Here is a 22,981-nt window from a genome sequence, read left to right as displayed (position 1 = left end):
TTATTAAGTCAATTTTTACACAATGCACATTGGATATAATGTCAAGGGATATTGAAGAGATGAAATTGGTAAGATGGAAAATTAGGAGAAGGAGTAAGAGATAACGTTGGATGGATCACAAGTAGATACTGGCACCACAGAAAGAGAAAGATTTCCTGAGGATTGGTTGGATGGGAGAAGGTAGTAATGATATTTTGGGACCTGTGAGACATTCAGGTGATTGTTGAATATATGAGTCTGGCATTGGCTATTGAGGTGTTACCTGGAGGATGAACATGGATGAAGTCATCCACATACATGTGGTGGCTGCCTTGGAAATAAAAAAGAATGACTCCACAGAGGGAAAAGGATAAAATTCACTGAAGACCGGCAGTTAAGGAATGAATGGGCCAGGAGGACGATGCAAAGGAAGGATGTTATATTGGAAATCAAGGTTATCGGTTATTTTGAGGAAGAAGGTGTAATAGTGACTTTAGCAAGAGTCCTATAAGTAAGTCAAGGAGAAGAAATGACACTTCAGCAATAATGTTATTAGTAAGTGGTTTGATAAAGAGAAAGCAGAAGCAACCATGTGAAAGTCTGTAAGGACCTTCGTTGAAGACACTCAACCATTGTATAATCCCAAAGGATTATACTGCAGAGCTGTCTTTCCCAAACCAAATCTGAATCTGACCAAGTTTCTATCTAATCATTGATATACAGACAATACAGAAGACTGATGATCACAGCAAAGCACACAACAGGCTGCAATCTAAAAGCTCCAGATCATAACAAACTACAAGACATATAATCAGAAGTAAAAACAACTCAGATGTTTCCAATCAAACGTAAAGGAAAAACTGCCATTACATCAAGAGAAAAAAACAGTGAGACCCAACATCCTTCAGTCAGGTAAATGAGGAATTAGATGTCAGGGAAGAGACGGCCAGCTCTTGACCAAAAAGAAATCAAGTCAATGCCAGCCCTTGTAACCCTGTGTCTGCTTTTGTCCACCACTGGTGAAAGTGTACCTATTTCATGGAAATGATCTGGGGGTCCTTATCCACTGAGAAGTTCAAACTTGTTCCCCTTTGTTCAAGGTCTGGAATATTAGAGTTGGATGCAAACATAAAGTCAAGGCATAAATATTTCTGTGTAGGGGCCTCTATAGCTATGCATATTTGAGCCCTGGGCAAGTGGTTTCATTCCTCTGGACCTCAGATATTCACATTGTACAGTGAAGATAAATGTGGTCACCGGTATGGGGCAAGGCAGAAACACTGGCCACTGAGACTTAGATTCTATTGGACCTCAGCCTTCCATGGGGATGCTTTCACAGAGAACTGCTTCCTTGGGCCTCCCACAGACCCCACCCCAGCTCTGCCATACCAGCCCCTCTGCATCTGTCATCAACTGCTCTGCTCCTCCTGGGCCAGGCTTTGTTTGGGGCTAGCTGGCAGGCTGCCCATGCACAAGTGGAGGTGGTGACGCCTGCTGCTGCAGACAAGACTTCACAGGCTGCATTGTCACCCACACTTCCAACTGCCTCCCACCCCACCATGACCCCCAGTTCCAAGAGGTGCAGAGCCTAGAATAACCAGGCCAGGCTACCAACTGCCATATCTTCACCCCACACACTGCTTGTTTGTACTGTGCATAGTGAGCTGGGCATGATACGGTGCCCTGGTTATTGAACCCTTACAATCCTACACCAAAAGTGCTACAACTAGTCACATTTTATAGCTGGGGGAAAAATGAAATTTAGGAATGATTTCCATATGGTATAAAAGAGTACAGACAGCATTTGAATCCAGGTTATCAGAACCCTCGGTCCAGTGAGCACAGCTCCAGCTCTGGTGACCTAGGCTCCATGATAGACCAGAACAACACCAAATTCAAGTTCATCATACCAAGTTCAAGTGTGTTGAAGGAAGTCAGGCTGTATTTGCAGCATGCTCCCTAGTGCTTCTTCAGATGGGGGGACCCCCCCAATTTAACTGGAGAGCAAGTTTCTGGTTTCATAATGAGTACCTGTTATACTTAGGCATGGTCTTGAACAATGTCTGCATTGCATAGTATCCAGTCCTGTGCCAGGTCATGTAGACAAGTCAGAGGACAGTCTTCTGCTCTTCTTAGTAGAGGATGGTTGAAGAGGGAGAATAAGAGGCCAGAGATATATAAAGGAGTCCTGTATGACCTCTACCTAAGTGTGAGTGGAACTAGAATCTAGTGCCTCCGCCCTGCCTATGGAGAAAGTGGACACCAGGGGTGGGAGTCTGAGGACTCAGAGAGAGTCATAATGTACAACTAGTACAGATAAAGACCCTGGCTTTCAGGCTTCAATCTAGGGTGTCTCCAGATTTTTAATGTGGCTCATGTTTCTCTGCTATAGATTCACATTCTCCCCCCTTAACCCTTAAGATGACTTGCCTGAAAGAGTGGGCTTCACCTTAAACAGAGCCCATTTACTCTTTTACAGATCTGAGGCAGTAGATCTAAATGACTGAAGAAATCTAAGTACAATGTCAGCCACACAGAGAACATTGTAGGAGAGACATGTCCCTTGGCCTTTGCCCATGCTGTTCTCTAAGCCTGAGTTACCTTTCCTTTCAGCTCTCTTCTTCGGTGCTCCTATTCATCCTTCTTCTAGGAGAGAGAAAACCAATACTGCCAACTGAGAAAAGTTTTCTTACATACCCACACTAGCTCATTGCCCTTTCCAGGTGTTCCCACAGGGTGCTTTGACCATTCTTTCATAGGTCTCTCTTACCAATGGATGGAACTCTCTGAGGTCAAAGGTCCTGTCTGCATTATTCCAAGACCCTTTCATGATGCCTAGCTTAGGTTTTGAAATAGATCAAGTAGATGTTTAAGGAACACTTGAAGGATGGAGGAAAATTAGACCACTTGAGATATAGACCATAAAATCACTTTCCAAACAGGGAAAACAGCAGTCCAGAAAAGCTTCCTGGAAGTGGCAGAACAGGATGTGAGCAAAGGCATCAGAGATAGCCAGAGAATCACTATGAGGTGTTCCACCTCTTGTTTCTCTGCCAGAAAACCTCTGTAATGGCTGCCTCTGGCCAGGGATGGGCAAGTTTGAGAGACAAAATCAGCCCACCCTCCCTTCACAGGCTGTGGTGGGGCAGCTGCTGGGGGCAGCAGCTGGCGTCTGTCCCTGGAGCCTGATGCTGTGTGCGCCTTAATCCCAGTCCCTTGGAACCCAGTCCCCCCAGCTTGGCAGTTGGGCTGATTAGACAGGAAAAGAGGCAACAGGAGAGGAGAGGGGATCAGAGCCCCTCCCAGGTCTCCACAGCTGCCCCCCCATCCTGCCTGCTTTATGCACCATCCATGTCACCAGATCTCCCATCACCAGCTTTCTCCTGAGCCCCAGAGTAGACTTTCCCTCATCCCTGAGATGGAGGCCTGGTCTTCTCTGCATAGGAACAATCCACTTGGGAAATTCAAATTGAAACTGCAAAAAAGAGACAGGATTCATCAACATGCCTCTTAGTGCCTTCCTTCTGGCTGGGGCAGGTGACATCCAGACAATGGGGAGGTAGTATTCACACTGGAAAAAAGGTGTGGCTGAGCGGGTAGAACACAGGTATGACATGCATGGAGCATGTGAGGCCTGCCTGGCAAGTAAGGTATACACATCATGGAAGTGTACATGTGCAAGGCATGCATGGAAGAAGAAAGGCATATAGCCTGTGAGTGTAATGTGTGTGGTTTGTACATGATAGGCAGAATGGACACAACACAGTGTGTAAGTGAGAGCTACTCAGGTAGGTGCACATGGTGTGTGAGATATAACAGTGTGAGTATACACAGAATGTGATGAAGTATAAGAGGTGATGTGTGCAGGAGTGGAAGGTATGCATGGCATACAGGAAGTGCTCACAGTACATGGGACACACAGAATGTGAAATACACACCTTGTGAGTTATGCAAGTATACACAATGTGTATCCAGAGGTGAAGGTGTATCACACGTGAGCTCTTCGGGGAGTGGCCACAGGGAGAGATGTACCTTGCTAGAGAGTGTGAGGGGAGCAGAATGTGAGGTGTTCTCTGTTTATGAGGCATACACACCTTTGACACAACACAGAGAGTCATGAAGGGCTACAGGGAAGGGAAAACAGCCCATCCAAGCAAACAGTGTCTGTTTGTTAGCTCTGTCCAGCCCATGGTCTAGACCTGTGGCTCAACTTCCTGTGGAGCACGAGAGACAGGAGACAAAGGGCTATCTTCTGGCTCTTCATGAATCCTTAGATGCATAAAGACAATTTTACAAGGGCTTCTCATTCATCTTCTGCCTGTGCCCTGGGCAGCTTAGCTCAGGAACAATATGCTTTTGGGAAATAATATACATTGGTAGTGTTATTTCTTTTGCCTAATTTTAATCCTCTATGTTCCAAGTTAAGTTCTCAGTTTTCTTCACTTAGGTGTTCCAAAGATAGCTTACCTTCCCTAAAGAGACTAATGTAATATCCCTACTTAGAGAAACAATTAACATCTTTATAAATTCTGCCTCCTTTAACATTTCTAATTACCAAACTATTGTCCCATTCTTTGAGCCAGTATTATTATTAAGTTTAATAAATGACATTGTGTTTGTGTTTGGGATCCCAAGAACCTGGATTCTTAAAGAACCCTGTGCTCATGTCTGTAATCCTAGATACTACAGAGACAAAGATTAGGAGGATCATGGTTTCAGGTAAGCTCAGACCAAAAAAAATGTTCAAGAGACCACATCTCAACAGGAAAAAAAAAAAGGAAGGGGTGATCATGGTGATACATTCCTGTGATCCCAGCTACAGTGGGAACGAGAATCATTGTCCAAGCTAGTGTGGGCAGAAAATGAGACCTTATCTCAAAAACAACCAAAATGAAATGGGCTGGAAATGGCGTGTTGTGTTCTTATATCTTTCCAGCATATAAATAAATTGTTGAATAAATGGATCATAGACTGGACAGTGAGTTTTTGCTCTCCCAGCCCTTTCCGTTCCCTTTCTCCCTTCTCCCTACTCTTCAGTGCCCTATCTAACTTCCAGACACCTATGTCCTGTTTAGATGCAGGGAGCTGGGTAGTTCCCCCAGAGAGGAGAGTGTAGCGACTCTAAGACCCTGGGCCTCACTAGGACATGTCTATATCTGGGTAGCATCACTGTCTCTCTTGGCCAACTTAGACTGGCCTGAAGGCAGGTTCTACAGCTATGAGGTGGGCAGTTTCCGACTTTTTCCAGGGAACAAAGTTGGCAAGGGACAGATAAGTCAGTAGGGGTGGATCCAGGACCAGAAATGGAAAGGCCAAGGTCAGAGATTTGAAGTTGACCCTATCCCATCTTGGCTACTTAGATTTTTGCCCTCTGACCCTTCCTATACCCCCACCTGCCAACCAGTTATGAAGCATGGGCTAGCCCAAGTGCAAAAGCCACAAGCTTTGCCCTGCCCAGACAGGGCAAAGGAGCCTGAAGCCTGGGGCAGGTGCAGGCTGGATCTGGTTTCCAGAGGCTATATATATAAAGGCTCCTGGGAGACCCAGGCAGCCACTCCCTGAGGGCACAACACCCTGGGGGCCCAGCCAGGCCCACATTCCTGCTCCGAGGCCAGCTCTCCATTTATAGCCGCTGGACAATCCAGCCCAGGGAGCTGAGTTGGGAGGATGGAAAGGGCAGAGAAGGAAGGGGAAGCCCCAGAAACCCTTCTCTCTACTTCCCATCATAGGACCCCTCAATGTAAGAGAACAGAGGTGCAGGATGAGGTACATACTTGTTCTAGATCACAGACATATATTTCTGTCTTCTCTGCCCTGCATTGGAGACAGAACTGTTCAATAGCGCCTCAGCCCATTGCCAATGGCCTCTCCCAGGGGCATCTTGACTATACTCCACATGTATGAATTTAGACTTGAAGTTTCCAAATGATGTCTCCTTCTTCTGCCTCTTGTTGTCCCCCAACCCCAGCACTAAGACTAACACAACAGGCAGGAATGGATCTCTGACTTGAAAAGGTCACCTGGTTCAAGCAGCAAAACTTCATAGCAAATGAAAATAGTATCCCAATAGAAGAGTAAATTTTGTGCCCACTCAATCTATGCACATTTTAAAGGTGTTCTCTAATGAAGTACAAATCAAGTTCAAAACTGTCAAAGCAGTTTAGATGAGTAAGGCACCAGAGATAAAATATTAAATATTAAAAGTTCAAACATATAAAATTTACTTATCATAACGACACCTTGGTAACAGCCCAGAGGAAGTTTCATAAACATAAAACACATACAAAAAGCCAAGCTGTAATCACTTGAGTCTCAGCATCGACTTTATTTCTGTATTTTCTTTGCTTGTTCAGGTTTGAGGGATAATCTAGATTTGCATAAACAAGTGGCTGGAAGAGCCTTCCTGAAGATTCCAGAATACTCTTCCATTAAATTCATTCACTTCCTCCCTCAACATATTTAGGGAGTATCTATATTGAGCCATGCATTATCCTAAATCTTGTAGAACAAGAAGTAGTAGTTGTTCAATCTAAATCATTACTGCAACAATTTACATTCCTAGTTGTGAGTTACAATGAAGATGTGACTTGAAGATGTGACTTAAGTCTTGATGATTATACTCAAGCTTGTACTAAGCCTGAATATCTTCATCAAGCACTAAATCTCTCTGTAGTCTACTCTTAAAATATTGCAACAGGTCGTGTGTAATTACATAGCATACAAGGGCATGCCCCAGGCAGACCAGCTTGAGCCTTACCTGTGTTGAGCTTATGTGTCTAACCATATATGATGTGACATCCAGTTTTGAAGAAATAAGGACCATTAGTGACACAGATCACCAACTTCCAGGGAGTATGAGACCACTCATTCCCTTGTTTGGCATCTTTTAAGGATGTGACACCACTGGGATGATTTCTGGAAAAGCCACCATAAACACCATATCCTTTTCTTCATGATTGAATTCATGTCAATCGAGGAACACACTAACAAGGAAAATTATTACAGAGCAGCAGCACCAAGAAGGAGACAAACCAGGGGATGTTGTCCACTGTAAAGAAGATAGCTATGTGGGAGGGAATAGTAAGATATATCCCAAAAAGGCAATCAATATCTGAGCTGAGACCTGAGCTATGAAAAGCAGGCAATCTCAGAAAAAAATCCCAGGGAAGAGTGTTATCATCTTAGTATTACAAGTATAAGATTGTCCAGAATGTTAGAAGAAAGAAAAGGAGGCCAGGCTACCTGAGATGGGACCATCAAAGGGGATAGTGGCTTTAGATAAAGTTGGAGAGTTGAGATGAAGCCAGCTCCAATAGGGTCATATAGGCCAGGGGTTAGAGATGAGATTGTTTTCCCGCTGAATGCAATGGGAAGCTGAAGAAGAGTTGGAAGCAGAAGTGGTAGGATCTCACTTAGGTTTATAAAAGGTTCTCTAGGCTGCTGTGTAGTGAATGGATCGTATGATATGGGGGTGAGAATGAAAGTGAGGTGAATAGGGAGGTCAGTGGAGTCATCTGGACAGTGAGACCACTTACTCTAGGATGGTGACAGTGCAGATGGACTGACATTGGAGATATCTTCCAGAGTGGACAGATCTTCCTCATGGTCCAACTTCCCTTCTGGAATGCCACCCTCGTAGTCCTGTTCTGCTGCAGGATCTTTGCACAGGTGCCCTCTGTCTAGTCCCAGATGTCTGCTGATCTCGCTTTTGGGTTCTGTTCATTGAGTTCTCTACTTTGAACTTAGGGTTTCTTGCTTACTAGGCTAGCATACTACCACTTGAATTACTCCTCCTACATTTCTTTTTGTTGGTTAGTTCAAAATTGTAGTCTTTCTGACTTTTCTTCTCCCAGGTTGGTTTCAAACCAGGACCATCTAACCCCAGACTCCTGAGTAGCTGGGATCACAGATGTGAATCACTGGCAGCTGGCTGGGCCCTTGGTTTTGTTTGTTGCTATATTCCTAGTACCTGACATATTGGGGCTTGTAGGGAGCCAGAGCTTTTATTGGATGGTTGCTTTCTTTTGCTGCTCCTAGCTTCTTCAGTGAGCCTGCAAGAAAGAGAAGCAGCTGAGGCACCCAGAGAAGCTGGGTCTGAAGATCCCACCAGTTCCTTCCAGGGCTTAGTGCCCCCAGACAAGTGCTAGGAAGCCTGCTGGACATACCATGCAGCAGGGACTGGAGACAGAAGCAAGCCCTCTTGTGAGCATAACCTTGTACCTCCATTGCTTTGTTCCGCATCCTCCCTCTCTTTAGATTCTCATCAGTACCACAGTTACTTCCAAGAGACAGATAGCTATCATTCCAGATTTACAAAGTGCTAAGTGAAGCTCAGGCAAAGATGATTGCACAAACTCATCTAGATTCCACTCTAAGTTGGAGGGGGGGTCTCTTTAGGCCAGATGGGGGGGTCAGGTCCTTACAAAAGGATTTAGCATGCTCAGCACAGTGCAAGATATGACAAGCCCTGGGGAAATAGATCTCCCAGTTGAAGAGGCATCTCAGCCTGCATTCCAGCCATGGCTCTGGACACTGGGCAAGGGAAACATGCTGGGCAAATTGAGGATGGTCCGAGTTTGGAGGCTGTGGTATAAAGTCTTAGCAGCCAGTCCCAATTCCTGTAAGACCTGGCTGAGTTTCTCAGCGTTCAGAGCAGATGGATTGGATCCATGATCTTCTGAGCAACATTCAGGCTCAAGACTGGCTGAGTGTCACCAAGATTGGCTGGGTGTCATCACGTAGTCATTTGGCTCAGGCAGACCCACTTAGTTTAACTGTCTCTCCTGCTCTTCTCTGCCCTTGGCTCTGCCTTTCCGTCTCTTCGGGTGTATCTTTCGCAGTCTCTTTATCTCCCCTCTATTGGTGCTTCTGCCCTATTGCTTTGAGTCTCTGTCCAAAAATCTGCCTCAGATGTGATTTCCCTCCTCCCCCCCACCCCCGAACCCCCGAGCTCTAGTCCTGGATTCTCCACAATTAGGGGACAGACTGGGGCCCAAAGTCAGCTCGGAGATGAGAGTGCAGCTTTCTTTGCAGACGTTGGAGTAGGGTGCAAATGCTGGAAAGATTTGGAAAGGGTAAGGATAGCCCAGTGCAGTCCCGTTGGGCTGCCACTTTGCTTCTTTCGTGGCTTAGGGAGCTGCCAGAGCGCACAAGCGCTAATGGTGGGGGGGGGGGGGCGGAGAGACACTCCTCTGGGGACCCCAGGCTCCGCCCTACTCTGATCCAATTGGCCTCGGGCTCCCCCCGCCCCCAGCAGTCCGCTCCAGCTCCCGGGCGTTAAGGCCACCACAGATAAATAGCCCAGGGCTCCTGGCGCGAATCTAGGGGTGAGGAATCCCCAATACACTGTGACCCTTCCCCTTCCCCAGCCCGACCAGCCAGGGCAGTGCGGAGGACAGTCGGGTGTGCATTCAAACCCTCGGCATTTTGCCATTCAACTGCCAGTGCTCCCGGGGAGTGGTGGAAAGTTTCTACAACTCTCTCTCCTCGGCTTGGGCTGGGCGAAGCCGGGACCGCGCTGCCACCCACTGGGATATGGAGCTACTGTCACCACCGCTCAGAGATGTAGACTTGACGGGCCCCGACGGTTCTCTCTGCTCCTTTGCTGCAGCAGACGACTTCTATGACGACCCGTGTTTTGACTCCCCCGACCTGCGCTTCTTCGAGGACCTGGACCCGCGCCTTGTGCATGTGGGCGCGCTCCTGAAGCCCGAGGAGCACTCGCACTTCCCGGCCGTGGTGCACCCAGTCCCCGGAGCTCGCGAGGACGAGCACGTGCGCGCGCCCAGCGGGCACCACCAAGCCGGCCGCTGCCTGCTGTGGGCCTGCAAGGCGTGCAAGCGGAAGACCACCAATGCCGACCGCCGCAAGGCTGCCACCATGCGAGAGCGGCGCCGCCTGAGCAAAGTCAACGAGGCCTTCGAGACGCTCAAGCGCTGCACGTCGAGCAACCCCAACCAGAGGCTGCCCAAGGTGGAGATCCTGCGCAACGCCATCCGCTACATCGAGGGCCTGCAGGCTCTGCTGCGAGACCAGGACGCCGCGCCGCCGGGCGCCGCCGCTTTTTACGCGCCCGGCCCGCTGCCCCCAGGCCGAGGTGGCGAGCACTACAGCGGCGACTCGGACGCGTCCAGCCCGTGTTCCAACTGTTCAGACGGCATGGTAAGGCCGGGACCCAGGCGGGCGGGTGAAGGCAGCTTTCTTTCGGGATAGGCGTTCCGGAGCTAGGGAACTGGCCCGAGGGGAGAAGGGGCGGGGGGAGCCTTTCCTAGGGGTCGCTTGGGTAGCCTAACGCTTTAGAAGCGCGCGGGAGCGAGGCTTCAGCCCGATCGGGGAGGGGCGGGGGCGCTGTTAGCATAGTGCTGCACAACATGCAAGTTAGCCATCTCCCCAGTGTACCCTCACTTCCAAAATGCACATTGGTCTTTCTGGGCGATCGTTTGCCCCCATTTTGGCCCCTGTATGCTTCCACGCTCTAGTCACGCTCCTTCTGACCTGACATCCACCACATCATCAGGAAGAACTTGGGGAGGCGGGGAGGGGACGGCTAGCTAGAGGGACTGGTGCCCCGGCCCCTTCCCCCTCCCCGCCCCCCCGCGAGGTCCCGCGGAGCTCAGCCTGTCCCTTCCCTGCCATTAGCAGGTGGAATACAACGGTCCCCTGAGTGGCGCCCGGCGGCGGAACTGCTACGACGGCACCTACTACAGCGAGGAGCCCAGCGGTGCGTATTCCAGCCCGTGAGCCGACCCAAACTCTCTGCCGTCGAGTCCCCACCGCCCTCCCCAAACCACAGTGCAGCCCCCACCCCGGAAGCCCGAACTTTTGTTGGATGGTTCCAGACTCTCTCTGTTAAAAGTCTTCTACCACCACCATCCCCCCCACACACACACCCACTCAAGGCACAAAGCCCAAGAGTGGAGAGCCCCGCCATGGCTTCCCCTGGCCCCCATCCCCACCCCGCCACCCCCCAACTTCCTCCGCTGATGGATCCGCCCTCCCCCTCGCAGAACCCAGGCCCGGGAAGAGAGCGGCTGTGTCGAGCCTGGATTGCCTGTCCAGCATTGTGGAGCGCATCTCCACCGAGAGCCCCGCGGCGCTCGCCCCCGCCGCCGCCGCCGCCGCCGACGCCGCCACGCACGAATCGCCTCCGGCCCAGCAAGAGGCGACCGCCCCCGGCGAGGATGAGCCCGGCGGCGCCGGCCCCGCCTCGCCCGACGCCACCCCGCGGTGCCCTGCGGGCGCCAACCCGAACCCGGTCTACCAGGTGCTGTGAGGAGCGGGCGGCCGGACTGTCCGCCCGCCCGAGGCACGGTGCGCCCCAGCTCCCCGGCCTCCGGAAGACGGAGCTTTAAAAAGCCAACCGCGCTTTAAAACAAGCGAGGCCTCCGAGGAACCTGATGTGTTCTCACCCCCGGGCCCCCGCCGCTCCCCCACCCCAAACCAGGGCGCAATCCCCGCTAGGTTCCTCACGGAGCACTTCTGGAGCCCCCTGCCGAGCCACTCGGGCTGTCTCGGCGATCCAGAGCGGGTCCTGGCGGGGAGACCCTTCCTGTTCCCCGCCGCCTCTCGCCTGGGGGTGAGACCCTCGCACATCCAGCCCCGCTCGGGTGATGTTTTCGGGGCGCGTGGCCTCTGCTGTTTCCGTGCCCACCGGGACATCCAATGTTTCCCACCGCCTGCGGGGTGCGGCCCAGGCCCCAGGGTAACCGGCGTGACCCATCCCGCGGTTCAGGACCACTTTTTTTGTAATACTTTGTTTTTTTTGTAATCTATACCTGTACATAAGAGTTGCTTTGCCAGAGCCTGAGCCCGTAGGGCTGTATTTATCTCTGAAGCATGGTGTGTGGTGCAGCAGGGAATTTGTATGTTTCTACAAAAGGCGTGTGAGCGCGCGCGCGCTCTCGATCAGGTGTTTGAAATAAATAACCTAATTTATAACTGCCGTGGCTCCCTGGCTTTCCCTGGTTTGAGGGGCGGGATCTGGAGGAAACTCCGCCAACCGAGCCCGCTGTCCCGCAGCGACCCCTGTAGGCGGAAGATGTATTGCAAGATGAGGCCGCAGGCTGTCTAGGCAAGGAAGGAGCCCTGCGCGTCTCCAAGTATGTCCAGAGGGTCATCTGACCTTCATTCCGATAGTATAATTCACGACAACATCAGAGCTAAAAAAAAAAATCCTTGTCAGGCCCCACTCTCTGGAGCTTCTGGTTTAATTCTGCCCAGATACCTAGGGCTAATTATTGGTGTTTTTCCAAAAACTCCCTGCCCCTCCGTGATTCAGCTATGTTTGTAAAGTTGAGAGTAATAACCTTACACACACACACACACACACACACACACACAGAAGCACATCTGTCCTCCCCTGGATCCAAGGCACAAAGAAGGAGGACCTGAATCCAGTTCTTTCCTACTCATATGTACTTGCCACTAGGACCTCATTGCCTCCACATTTAACTGCTCTGTGTCTTATGGCCCCATTATTCAAGGCTTTGTCAAGTGGTAGGCCCTTGGGGATGTAGGAAACACACTGGAGAAAGACCAGCTTTGCTACATGCTGAAGTTAGCCTGTGCTGCCCCAGCCCAGGCCCCCAAGGAACTGCATAGAGCATTCTGCTTGCCTTCTTGGTGCTGTTTCCAGATGTACCTTGGGTTCTTTGCTTCTTTATGATTTTGTGTATTCCACAGATTTGGAGCATGGGGTCATTCAGTAGCTGGTTACATCACAATGAATTAAGCAATATAATTGGGTGGAGGAGTGGCAGAGGAACACCACAGGAGCAGTCTGTGGGAGTGTGGACAAACAATCTCTAGTGAATCTCTAAGTCTTGAAGGAATTGTCAGGAATAAGTCGCCAAATTAAGGTGCTCCAAGGCAAAAAAAAAAAAAATAGCAGGTACGGAGGCCTGAGGTAAAAGAGAGAAAGCTGTGTCTTTATAGACCCAAAGATGCTCCTAGAGAAGGGACAAAGCTGAAGGAGGAAACAGCAAAGGCAAAGACGCAATAGATGTCATTTGAGCATTACCCTAGAGTAATAAGGAGCCACAGAGCAATTAAAACAAAAGAAAACACACACACACACACACACACACACACACACATTTAGAAAGACCAGTGGGTCTCCCAAAATGAATAGGGAACATAACTTGAGATAGACAAATGGGACAGTGATTTAGGATAGACAAGAATTGGAGACCATTGTACCAAATAATGCATGAGTGTTGTGAATGCAGAGAAGAATTTCAAGGACAGGGGAAATACCCATTAGACAGAGAGCCATATAAAAAGTGAGAAGTGCTCTAAGGAAAAATGGAAGGGTACAATGAGAAGTAGAATGGGGAATAAGAAGAGAAGCAGAAGAAGAGGGGAGGAAGCAGAATTTCTGTAGCGAAGAAGCCAACTATCCCTTTACTCCCAGGGACACTGCCCTGTATCAGAGTTCACAGCTCCATAAGCAGAAGGTAAGCTGGACATAGCTCCCACTCATCTACTTATTCAGGTGCACTTGTGCAGTGACAACCTGAATAACTTCACAGTACCTTGTGTTTTGAGGTCCTTAGGGAAGTGAAGAGAAAAAAAGCCATGGATGACTTCAGGCTCTGCTTTACTTCTGAGTGGGTGATGGTGCCATTATGGAAACTGAGACCTCAGGAGGAAATGTAGGATGGGGATAAGTTTAATCAGGACACTTCAAGCTGCAAGTGACAGAAGCCTTATTTAAACTAATTTAAATTCCAGAATGGATGTATTGGAAGGACAAAGGCAGCTCAGGGAGTAGAAGCAGAGTTGGAAGCACAGTTAGAAGCACCACAGTGTCTAGGAGCTGAGCCTGTGTTTTTCACAAAAGTCTTCGCCTTCTCCTAGTCCATGTTAGTTTTCTCCAGCAGTTTGGAGGTTATCTCATTTATCTCCATTAAGCTCAAGCTAGAGTCATGGGGCAGCATTTGAATCCATGCCAAGCAGATCCAGAGACAGAGATGTGCTCTCAGCCGAGAAGCTAGAAGAGAGTTAGATCATGCCATGAAGAATGGGAATTGGCTCCCCTGTTGGCTGTTCCTTACCTCTGGAGATTATAGCTGAGTCGAACTTCATTAGCACTGTAGCTGACATGTCCCTCACTTCAGGACCCATTATTTTTCTTTTGGTGAACTCAAGACTTCATTCCTGCTGGACAGGTGCTCTATCACTTGAGGTCCCATCCCAGGTCTTTCCTGCTTTCATTATTTTTCAGAGATAGGATCTCTTACTTTCTGACTAGGTCAGCCAAAGACCAAGATCCTTATGATCTCAACCTCCTGAGTAGCTGGGGTTACAGGCCTGAGACCGCATGACTATGACTGGCTCTTCCTGAGGCCATTTTTACCCAGACTAGATCTGAGGAAGCGCCAGCACCATGCCTTCCAGCACATATGCATGTATCCTACACATGTGTGCTCACACAAAGCACACACAAACATAGACTGTACTGCCCGAGGCTGCTATACCATGAAGCCAACAGAGCAAGCGCTTCAGGCCCCCTCCTTTGCATGCTCTCCACTTTAGGCCCTGGGAGCCCTATAAATATGTTCATATGGCCTATTTTTCTTAGTTTACCAAATTAAATTACTTTAAGTAATCGGTTATAATCATTGTGTCTTTCTATTATGGCATTGTCTTATGTTAGGTGGCATTTATGGGCATGTTGAGGTCCTACCTAAAAGAAAAAAATTGATTTAGAGTGGAATATATTTTAAATAAAGGAAATATAAAACAGAAGCAATCATGTTGAAAAAGATGAATTAAAATGATTCTAACAGAGAAGATAATTGCACCTAAATATATATTTAGATTATGCCAAGAAGTAGTTTATTAAAAGAAACTTTAAAATAGAATTATGCAAAAGACTCTTGTATTGTTTGATAATCTAATCAATGGGCAATAGTATATTATATGGATACACTGAAAATTTTTTTAATATTTTGCTCATCTGCCACAAAATATGGATATCAACATAGCATAAAATTCATCACATGCTACTATAAGACCTCAACAACACCAACAAAATCTATAATGAAACTTGTCAGTGACAAGAACATTCGAACTGTCTTGAGCTCATCCAGCCCACAGAGAAAAGAAACTTGATTAAGGTTTCCCCAATCCTAAAAATGTGCATGACATTTTCAATAGAGTTGTGAGCCTAAAAGCAGCTTTGTAAAATTATCAATGGTACAAAACAAGTTTTGATGAACCAAGGTGAAAGAAAGTCTGAATGGTCTCCATTCTCTGCAGGAAAATATGATAAAAAACCATATGGAGAGGCAATCATGAAATGCACTGCATGTGGAAAAAAGTCCACAAGACTGGAAAAGGCCAAAAGAAAGAGCAAGAGGAAGAAGGCAGAAAAAGGAGGAGAGGAGGAGGAACATAAAGACAAAGATGATGATTTGATAATGAGGAGCAAGCTGATTCTAGCTTAGTTTTTCCTCAACTGTCAAATATTTAAACCGCCTGCACACACCATTACTATTTTAAAAAATTAGGTATCAGGCTGTTCAATATTTGTTTCTAAATAGGATCATTTTTATATCGTTAGCATTGCTTCAGACAACACTTAGCACTGGATTTTAATTCTTGTGGTACTTTCCCAGAAGCAGAGGAGTCTAGAATACATGAATGGCTCCAAAATTGCCTGAGATACAGTCCTGATGGTACCACTGACCAGCTGTGGCCCTTGAGAATGTGACCTAACCTGCTTAAATTTCACTTGTGAAATAAATTAGTGATTTAAATAAAGGTATATCCCAGTTCTGAAATTCTTTAAATTCTTTAGTGATTCACTTAAAGCGGTTCAGGAAAAGAAAAAAAGAAGATAACACAATCGATCTTTTACAGATAAGGGATAGGAAACCAGGGCTGTAAATGTGGCTTAGTGGTAGAGTGCTTGCCTAGCTTGCATGAAGCCCTGGGTTCAATTCCTCAGTACCACATAAAGAGAAAAAGCCGGAAGTGGCTCAAGTGGTAGAGTGCTCACCTTGAGCAAAAGAAGCTCAGGGACAGTGCCCAGGCCCTGAGTTCAAGCCTCATAACGGAAAAAAAAAAACAAAAACAAAACACACAGAGAGAGACAGAGAGAAGAGAGAGAGAGAGAGAGAGAGAGAGAGAGAGAGAGAAATAGAAAACCATACACACTTGGATTTTTTTCTCAGCATAGAATAACTATCATTTCTTGGTTAGCTGAACCTTCTTTATCTTATTTGTCCCCAAACTCTAAATTAAGAGACCACTCATATAAAACTTACCCTTTTAAAGTGTGTGTTTCAGTAGTTTGTACCATATTTACAATGTTTTTCTAATTCCAGAACATTTTCATCACCCACAAAAGAAACTTACCTATCACCCACAACGATCTCTTTTCCTCCAGACCCTAGTCACTATTAATCTACTTTATGTCTCTGTAGATTTGCTCCTTTTGGATGTTTGTGCCAATAACCAATATGTGGCCGTTTGTGTAGGGCTTCTTTCTGTTGACATTATTTTCAAAGCTTATTTACATTGTAGCTTGTGTACACACATCACTTTTTTTCAAGAATGAACCAAATTGCATTGTATGATGCATCACATTTCACATATATGTTCACCAGTTGATGTACATTTTGGTTTTATCCATTTAGGAATAATGATGTTATAAACATTCATGTACAAGTTTTCCTTTGTATTTCTTTTCTTCATTTTTGGTCCAAGACTGGGATTAGAACTTGGTACCTGACTTTGGCTTAACCAATTGATCCAAGCCTACAATCTAGATCGGTTATTTCTTTTCTGTTCTTCTCTCTTTTCTTTCTTTTTTCCTTACTTTTTCTTTCTTTTTTAATTTATTTTTATTGTGATGTACAGAGGAGTTACAGTTGCATAGGTCAGGTAATGAGTACATTTCTTTTTGAACAGTGTCACCTCTTCCCTTGTTTTCTCCAAAAATTTTCCCTACTGAACCTCCTCACCTCCAAGTTGTATAGTTCATTTTCAACATAGTGTCTAGTAAGTATCACTGCTGAATTAGTTCACCCTTATTCTTCTTTTTTTAATGTATACATGTGTTCTTCTGGGTATATACCTAAAATTGAAATTACTTAATTAATAATAACTTAATTTTTGAGAGATTATTTAGTTGTTTTTTCATAGAAGCCTCGTAATTTTATATTCTTTTCAACTTTGTAGGGAGTTCCAATTTCTCCACATACATACTTGACAGCACTTAATATTGTCTATTTTATCAGAGCTATAAAGAAAGATATATAGAATTATCTCATTGAAATTTTGAGTTTAATTTCCTTAATGACTAATAATGTTGAACATACTTCTTGTCATGTTGGCCATTTTCATCTTCATTGAAGAAATTGTTATTAAAATTCTTTGCTACTTTTTACTTTTTTTCCTCATGTACTGAGATTTGAACTCAAGACTTCACGCTTGTCCAGGTACTCTAGCATTGAGCCACACTTCCAGCTCCTTTCTTTCTTGGTTATTTTAAAATGCTTCCTGCCTGGGTGCAACTGTGTAATGATCTAACTATTTTACAGGCATGCCCTTATGGCTAATAGATGCTTGGCACTGTGCCCAGATTCAATTAAAATGGGGGGGGGTCTCATAAACTTTTTTTTGCCCAGGCTGGCCTTAAACCAAGATCTTCCCAATTTCAGCCTCCCAAGGAGGTAAGATTACAGGTTTAAGATACCAGTGCTCAGTCTATCTTCATATATTGGTGAATCATAAGCATTCTTTATGCATTCTAGATACTAGAATATGTGATCTGCAAACATTCTCTCATTCAACAGACTGTCTTTTCTCTTTTATGATAGTGATTCTTTGAAGCACAAAAGGGTTTTTTATTTCAATCTTATTTGGTCCAGTTTATTATTGTCTTTTCTTTTTTCTCAAGTTTTAATGTTTAAACAAGAAACAATTACCAAGTCCAAACTTTTATAGTTTATTTATGTACATATGTATGTATGTACGTACATACATAGGTATTTGTGCTTTGTGTTCTCATTTGGCGTTTTTGCTCATGGTAGCACTCTAGCACTGCCTCCAGTGCTGGCTTTTTGCTGGTTAATTAGTTAAGAGTCTCTCAGGTTTTTCTGCCCAGGCTGGTTTAAAGCCAAGATCCTCAGATCTCTGTCTCCTGAGTAGCTAAGATTGTAGGTAGATATGAGCTGCCGGCATCTGGCAATGTTAGCTCTTACATTCAGGAATTTGATCCATTTTTAGTTTTCTATATGGTGCAAGGAAGGGGCCCAAATTTGCTCTTTTGCATGTGCATCGTCAGTTGTTCGAGCAGCTTTTAATTAAGAAGACTATTCTTTCTCCATTGAATTTATCTTGGCACCCTTGTCAAAAATTTAATTACCTATAAAGTGTCTGGACATCTCTGGATGCAGGAAGCAATCTATGTACACAACTATCCTCAGGCTGTTACTACACAGTTTTGATTACTGTAGTTTTATAGTCCGTTTTGAAATAAGGAAATGTGAGCTTGCCAGTTTTGCTCCTCTTCTAAAGCTGGACATGGTATCCTGCAACTACTCTACTTCTACCTACTTGGTCTTTGAGATAGTAGGATGATTTTTTTTTGAGTTCTAGACCAGCCCAGGCAATATAGCAAGACCTTGTTTCAAACATGAGAAGGACCTTTTATCTACTCAGACCCTTTACATTTCATGAATGCATTTGTAAGTAGCACTGTGCTAGTGGTATTTTGTAGTTACCAACCGTGTCTGATAAATTCATGTGGAAATTTAAATCAAGTTCTCATTCATAGAAAAATATAGTTATATAGGGGGCTGAATATTTCATTTCCAGTCATCTCTGATGGAGCTTGCATCAGTGTTCTGTTAAATACCATTTTATAATTGCCAAAAACTTGCAACTGTTTTGCTGGCATACTTCATGCTTCCAATGTAACTACTTAAATGTATTAGATAGGGGTATTAGGCAATTGATCGAAAATGGGTTTTCTGAATTTTTAAAAAGCTTTTTTACTCCCCTTGCTCCCTGCTGCTTGGATTTTTAATTTGTTGTATGTATCAGCACTTAAAATTTTGTATTTCATTCTAATTTCTAAGCAAATATTCTCTTTTAATTCTTTTTTTCTAAAGAGAGACCTAAACAATGTCTGACTTCAGGCTTCAAACCATCTGGCTTCATCATGGTACACTGTTGGCTATGTCCACTTGTGGGTTGATAATACACAGGTGCCTACTCCTGTGCCACAGGGTACACCCAGGAGAACTGCCAGATCCCAGCAGATGAGCCTCAGAGCTGCCATATATATCCAGTGACCCTGCATGGGGCATGGGGTGGGGGAGCACAGACTCATAGATGTGCCCATACCACCCCCACTGTGCACCCCTGGCCATCCGCACCAATTTTCACCACCCACAGCTTCCACCTCTCTCCCATAGCTGAAGGGAGGAGGAAAAAGACCTATCTTCCCAATGGTCAAGCCCAAGGCTGATACCCTAAGGCTGAGGAACAGCCAAAGCCTAAGACTGAGAGGTGGATGGGACTGGTTGCTCAGGGATGGTATCAGGGGCAGCCTAAGGGAACGGAGAAAAGGAAGAAGGAGTTGTTAGACATTATCTCATTGAACCCTCCCTTTACACAAATAGAGAAATGGTAGTCCAGTCACACAAAGCAACTGGTTTACGAAAAAAGGAGATTTGTAACTAAATCTGATTAGATCAGTGATCCACTCAACTGCAGGAAATTGTTGACCCCAAGGGACATTTGAGTCCGAAAGTCGGCAAGATTGTGATTAGGAGAGAATGACGTCTAGTTGACGGAGGCCTCTAAACCTTCTATAATGTACATGAGAGCACTCTTACAGTCCCCCAATAAAAGATTATCTGGTCCAACGTGTTATCAGTGAAGAATTCTGGTTTAGGTACTTCCTTATGTGGCCAGAGTGTTCTTTACCTTTTCTAGGCTTCATTTGGTCTAAGAGATCCAGAAGCCCCCATCCCACAAGTTACAAGAAGGAACAGCTGTACTCCCCACTCTTGCTCAGTCAGGCTAAAGTACCAGTATCACAGTTTAAATGATAGATCCTGTGGCCAAAATTATCAAATTCTCACAAGGGCATCTTTAAGTTTTCTGTCCCCTCACTCATTGAAGGGAACAAGTTTTATCTGGGACAGGACACCTGTCAATCCCACAACTCACCCAGCAGGGCCTACCCAAAGCCTACTCCCAACACTCCAGCTTAGATTAGTTTCCAGGCCTGGCCACAAGATGGCAGCCCAACCCACCAGGAATGCTGAGGCTCTGGACCTGAGAGGGCAGCATGGAGGATGTGCCAACCCTGACAAAGGCCTGGGGGCTGGACTTGGGCTAGTTCCAGAGCCCAGCAGGACCAGATCTAAAGTCTGCAAGTGCCAGGTGTGAGAACATAGGCCAAACTTGGCTTCAGGCCTCATTTCATTGTTTTCTAACCTCCAACCATACCAGCTCTTCCACTAGACATTCCCAGGTTGGGGGAAAGGCGGCCTTCCAAAAGCCCAGAACCCTCTCTTCTTTGGCTTGAGCAAGAAAAGTTCCAGAGCTAGGAGTTAATGATATATAAGGATGAATATTAACCCTATCCGATGATAAGCTAGGACAACAGGAGGTTGAATAATTGGGCCAAGGTCAAATTTGGAGTGGAAATTGGGATCAGGCAGTATGTTCTCATGTATTATCATCAGCATTGGATGTATTGACACCCTCCCCCTCCAGCAGCCACAGCCACTAAAGACCCTTGGCACAGACAATAAACCATCCTCTATGGAGACAAAGTGAGGATTGCTCAAAAATGGAAAAGAGGTACTTTTCAGCTGGGCTGAGGGTCTGCAGACAATGTGTATGGGGAAGAAGCTAAGACTTGGTCATCAGCTCCTCCCCACTCTGACTGTTTCTTTGGTATTTTTCCTTCTGTGTTGGTATCTTGGTTTTTCTGAGCTTTCTGAAAATGCCAGCCTTTTCAGTGTGAAGGAGAAGTGAGAGAAGGAACTTTTATGTCCTGCTTAGGATCCAGAAGCGGGTGGGCATGCCTCAGGGCCTGGGCTAGGGCCTGTCACTTGGGATTGAAGTGAGAATTCTAAAGTAGCACAGTGTGGGACAGCTCTGGGACACCTCTTCTATTAGGAAAGCTCCTCTTAGGGTATGATGGAAACTCTTTTATTTCCCCTCTCCCTCTGACCCTGGCATAACTCTACCTGGGTCAAAGTGCAAGTCCCCATTAGGACTCACCAGTAGGTAATTGCCTGAGGGGAATTCTAGGATGGCTCTTCCTGACTCAGTCTCCATTAGAAGGCCTAGACTTCGTTAGTCTGACTGGGCTTCTCAAGTCCCAGTCTCTCTCCCAGCCTTTCTCAAAAAACCTATTTTAATAAGGAACTTCTATGCCGTGGGCCCTAGGGAAAGAATCAGAGAGGAAGCCCCAGAGGAGCTTACAGAAAAAAGCTATGGAGCTGAACTCTGGTCCCATGTACCTCTGCAAGGCAAGGAAGAGGGGTAGCCTGGGTCCCTCTTACTGGCATCACACATTTCCTGAAGTAGAAGGTGGACTCAATATTTCTCTATAAGGAAAGAAAGGTCAGGAGAGGGCTCTTTCTTGCCACTCTCAATCTTGATTGCTCCCAGTTGGGGCTGTGTCCATTTCCCCGGGTTGATCTTTCTCTCTTGCTTCTGGGGGGGTCTCCATTTCTCTGTTCATTATTTCCTATGAACAGGGCAGAGCTTTCTAAGAGTCTTGTCCTGGAGATCTGAAGATGGGTCAGGCTGGGTCCCTTCATGATTAGGGGGTGGGATTCTCACTAGTCAACTCCAAAATGGTGAAACCACTCTTATTTTGAGAAATAATGCAGCTCAATCTGTGGAGGAAGGAGATGCCACCCTGGCCCCAGATATCTTTTTGTCTCTGCCTGTTTTTCTATTCCATTGGCTTTCTTCCAACCTTCATTTCTTGTCCTGCCCTTTGCCCACTCTACCTCTCCCACCTTTTGCTACATCACACACAGATTTCACTGGAGTTGGGTTGGGATTCTCCTGAAGACAGAAACTGGCCATGGCTTTATCCTCAGGCTCACCAGATCCTCTGTCACTATCGAAGGACAGCTGTCTGCACAGTTAGCAAGTGCCAACAGGTAATAAGAGCTTCATATTGTCTTAATTAAATCGCCCATTGCCTAGGCAGCCTGTGTTCGATTGAGTTGGTCTGGGATCAATAAGCCTCTTTCCCAGCCCAGCAAGCCCCTGGAGCTGGGCCTGACTTCCCCAACTCCAGCCCAATCCCACGTGCCACTTCCCCAAAAGGCCAGGAGCCCCTTAGGGGTAAAGGGCTGATTTGTCCCTTGTACTCCTGTACCTGGGACAGAATCCGGAACAAGTAAGGAGTAAAAGAATTACTGCTCAACTAAGCACACTGAGGCACGGGCGACAAGCATGGGGCTGGAGGGCTTTGAGCTTGGAACCACCATTCCCAGAATCAGCTCTGAAGCTGTAGAAATCCCAGCAGGCAGCTACTCCCACCCAGCCCCCAGACACACTGAGGCTCACATCCTAGGGTGTGCTGAAGCTCTAAGGGGAGGAGGGGCTGTCAATGTTCAGGAGGCCTAGGCGCAGCTGCTCCCCTCTTTGTAAGTGACCCCCACTTAGTGTGGGTGAACCAGTGCAGTGCGAGCCATGGGCCAGAGTCCAGAGGCACTCTTAGAGGACGAAGCCAATAAGGGCCTAGGGGCAGAAAGGGCCCAAGGATCCAGGATGGGTTGTTCAGGGAGCGTTCTGGGGGCCAGATGTAGATGGGTGAGAGGTGTTATCTGGAGCGTGAGGCAGTCCTTGGTAGGGAAGGAAAGAAGAGGGTGCCGACGCTCTTCTCACCTCAATCTGACCCGGGGGCGCGGGCCCAGACGTCGCTCGGAGCCCCCGCCCATCCAGTGGCACTCCCTGAGGGCGGAGCGTCGGCGGGTCCCCCCCGAGCCGCGGGAGCGGCGCTGGG

General features: G+C 46.6%; 1 protein-coding gene across 1 annotated transcript; it reads left to right on the top strand.

Annotated features, from left to right (window-relative positions):
* Window positions 1-9,513: 9,513 nt before the first annotated feature.
* On the top strand, window positions 9,514-11,251 carry Myod1 (myogenic differentiation 1). Its single transcript, XM_013034134.1, has 3 exons — window positions 9,514-10,140; window positions 10,621-10,699; window positions 10,986-11,251. Exons 1-3 carry the CDS (start codon window positions 9,514-9,516, stop codon window positions 11,249-11,251), a joined length of 972 nt encoding a protein of 323 aa, XP_012889588.1.
* The last annotated feature ends 11,730 nt before the right edge of the window (window positions 11,252-22,981 follow it).

The sequence above is a fragment of the Dipodomys ordii genome, unplaced genomic scaffold (assembly GCF_000151885.1).
Source record: "Dipodomys ordii isolate 6190 unplaced genomic scaffold, Dord_2.0 Scaffold183, whole genome shotgun sequence".
In the NCBI taxonomy this organism is placed as follows: Eukaryota; Metazoa; Chordata; class Mammalia; order Rodentia; family Heteromyidae; genus Dipodomys; species Dipodomys ordii.
This window is presented reverse-complemented; position numbering and strand designations above follow the sequence as displayed.

Bases quoted from the DNA above. Each gene is read 5' to 3' on its own strand.
- Myod1 (XM_013034134.1), top strand. From the start codon at position 9,514: ATGGAGCTACTGTCACCACCGCTCAGAGATGTAGACTTGACGGGCCCC. The intron at 10,141-10,620 runs GTAAGGCCGGGA...TGCCATTAGCAG, and splicing joins CCAACTGTTCAGACGGCATG to GTGGAATACAACGGTCCCCT. The intron at 10,700-10,985 runs GTGCGTATTCCA...TCCCCCTCGCAG, and splicing joins CTACAGCGAGGAGCCCAGCG to AACCCAGGCCCGGGAAGAGA.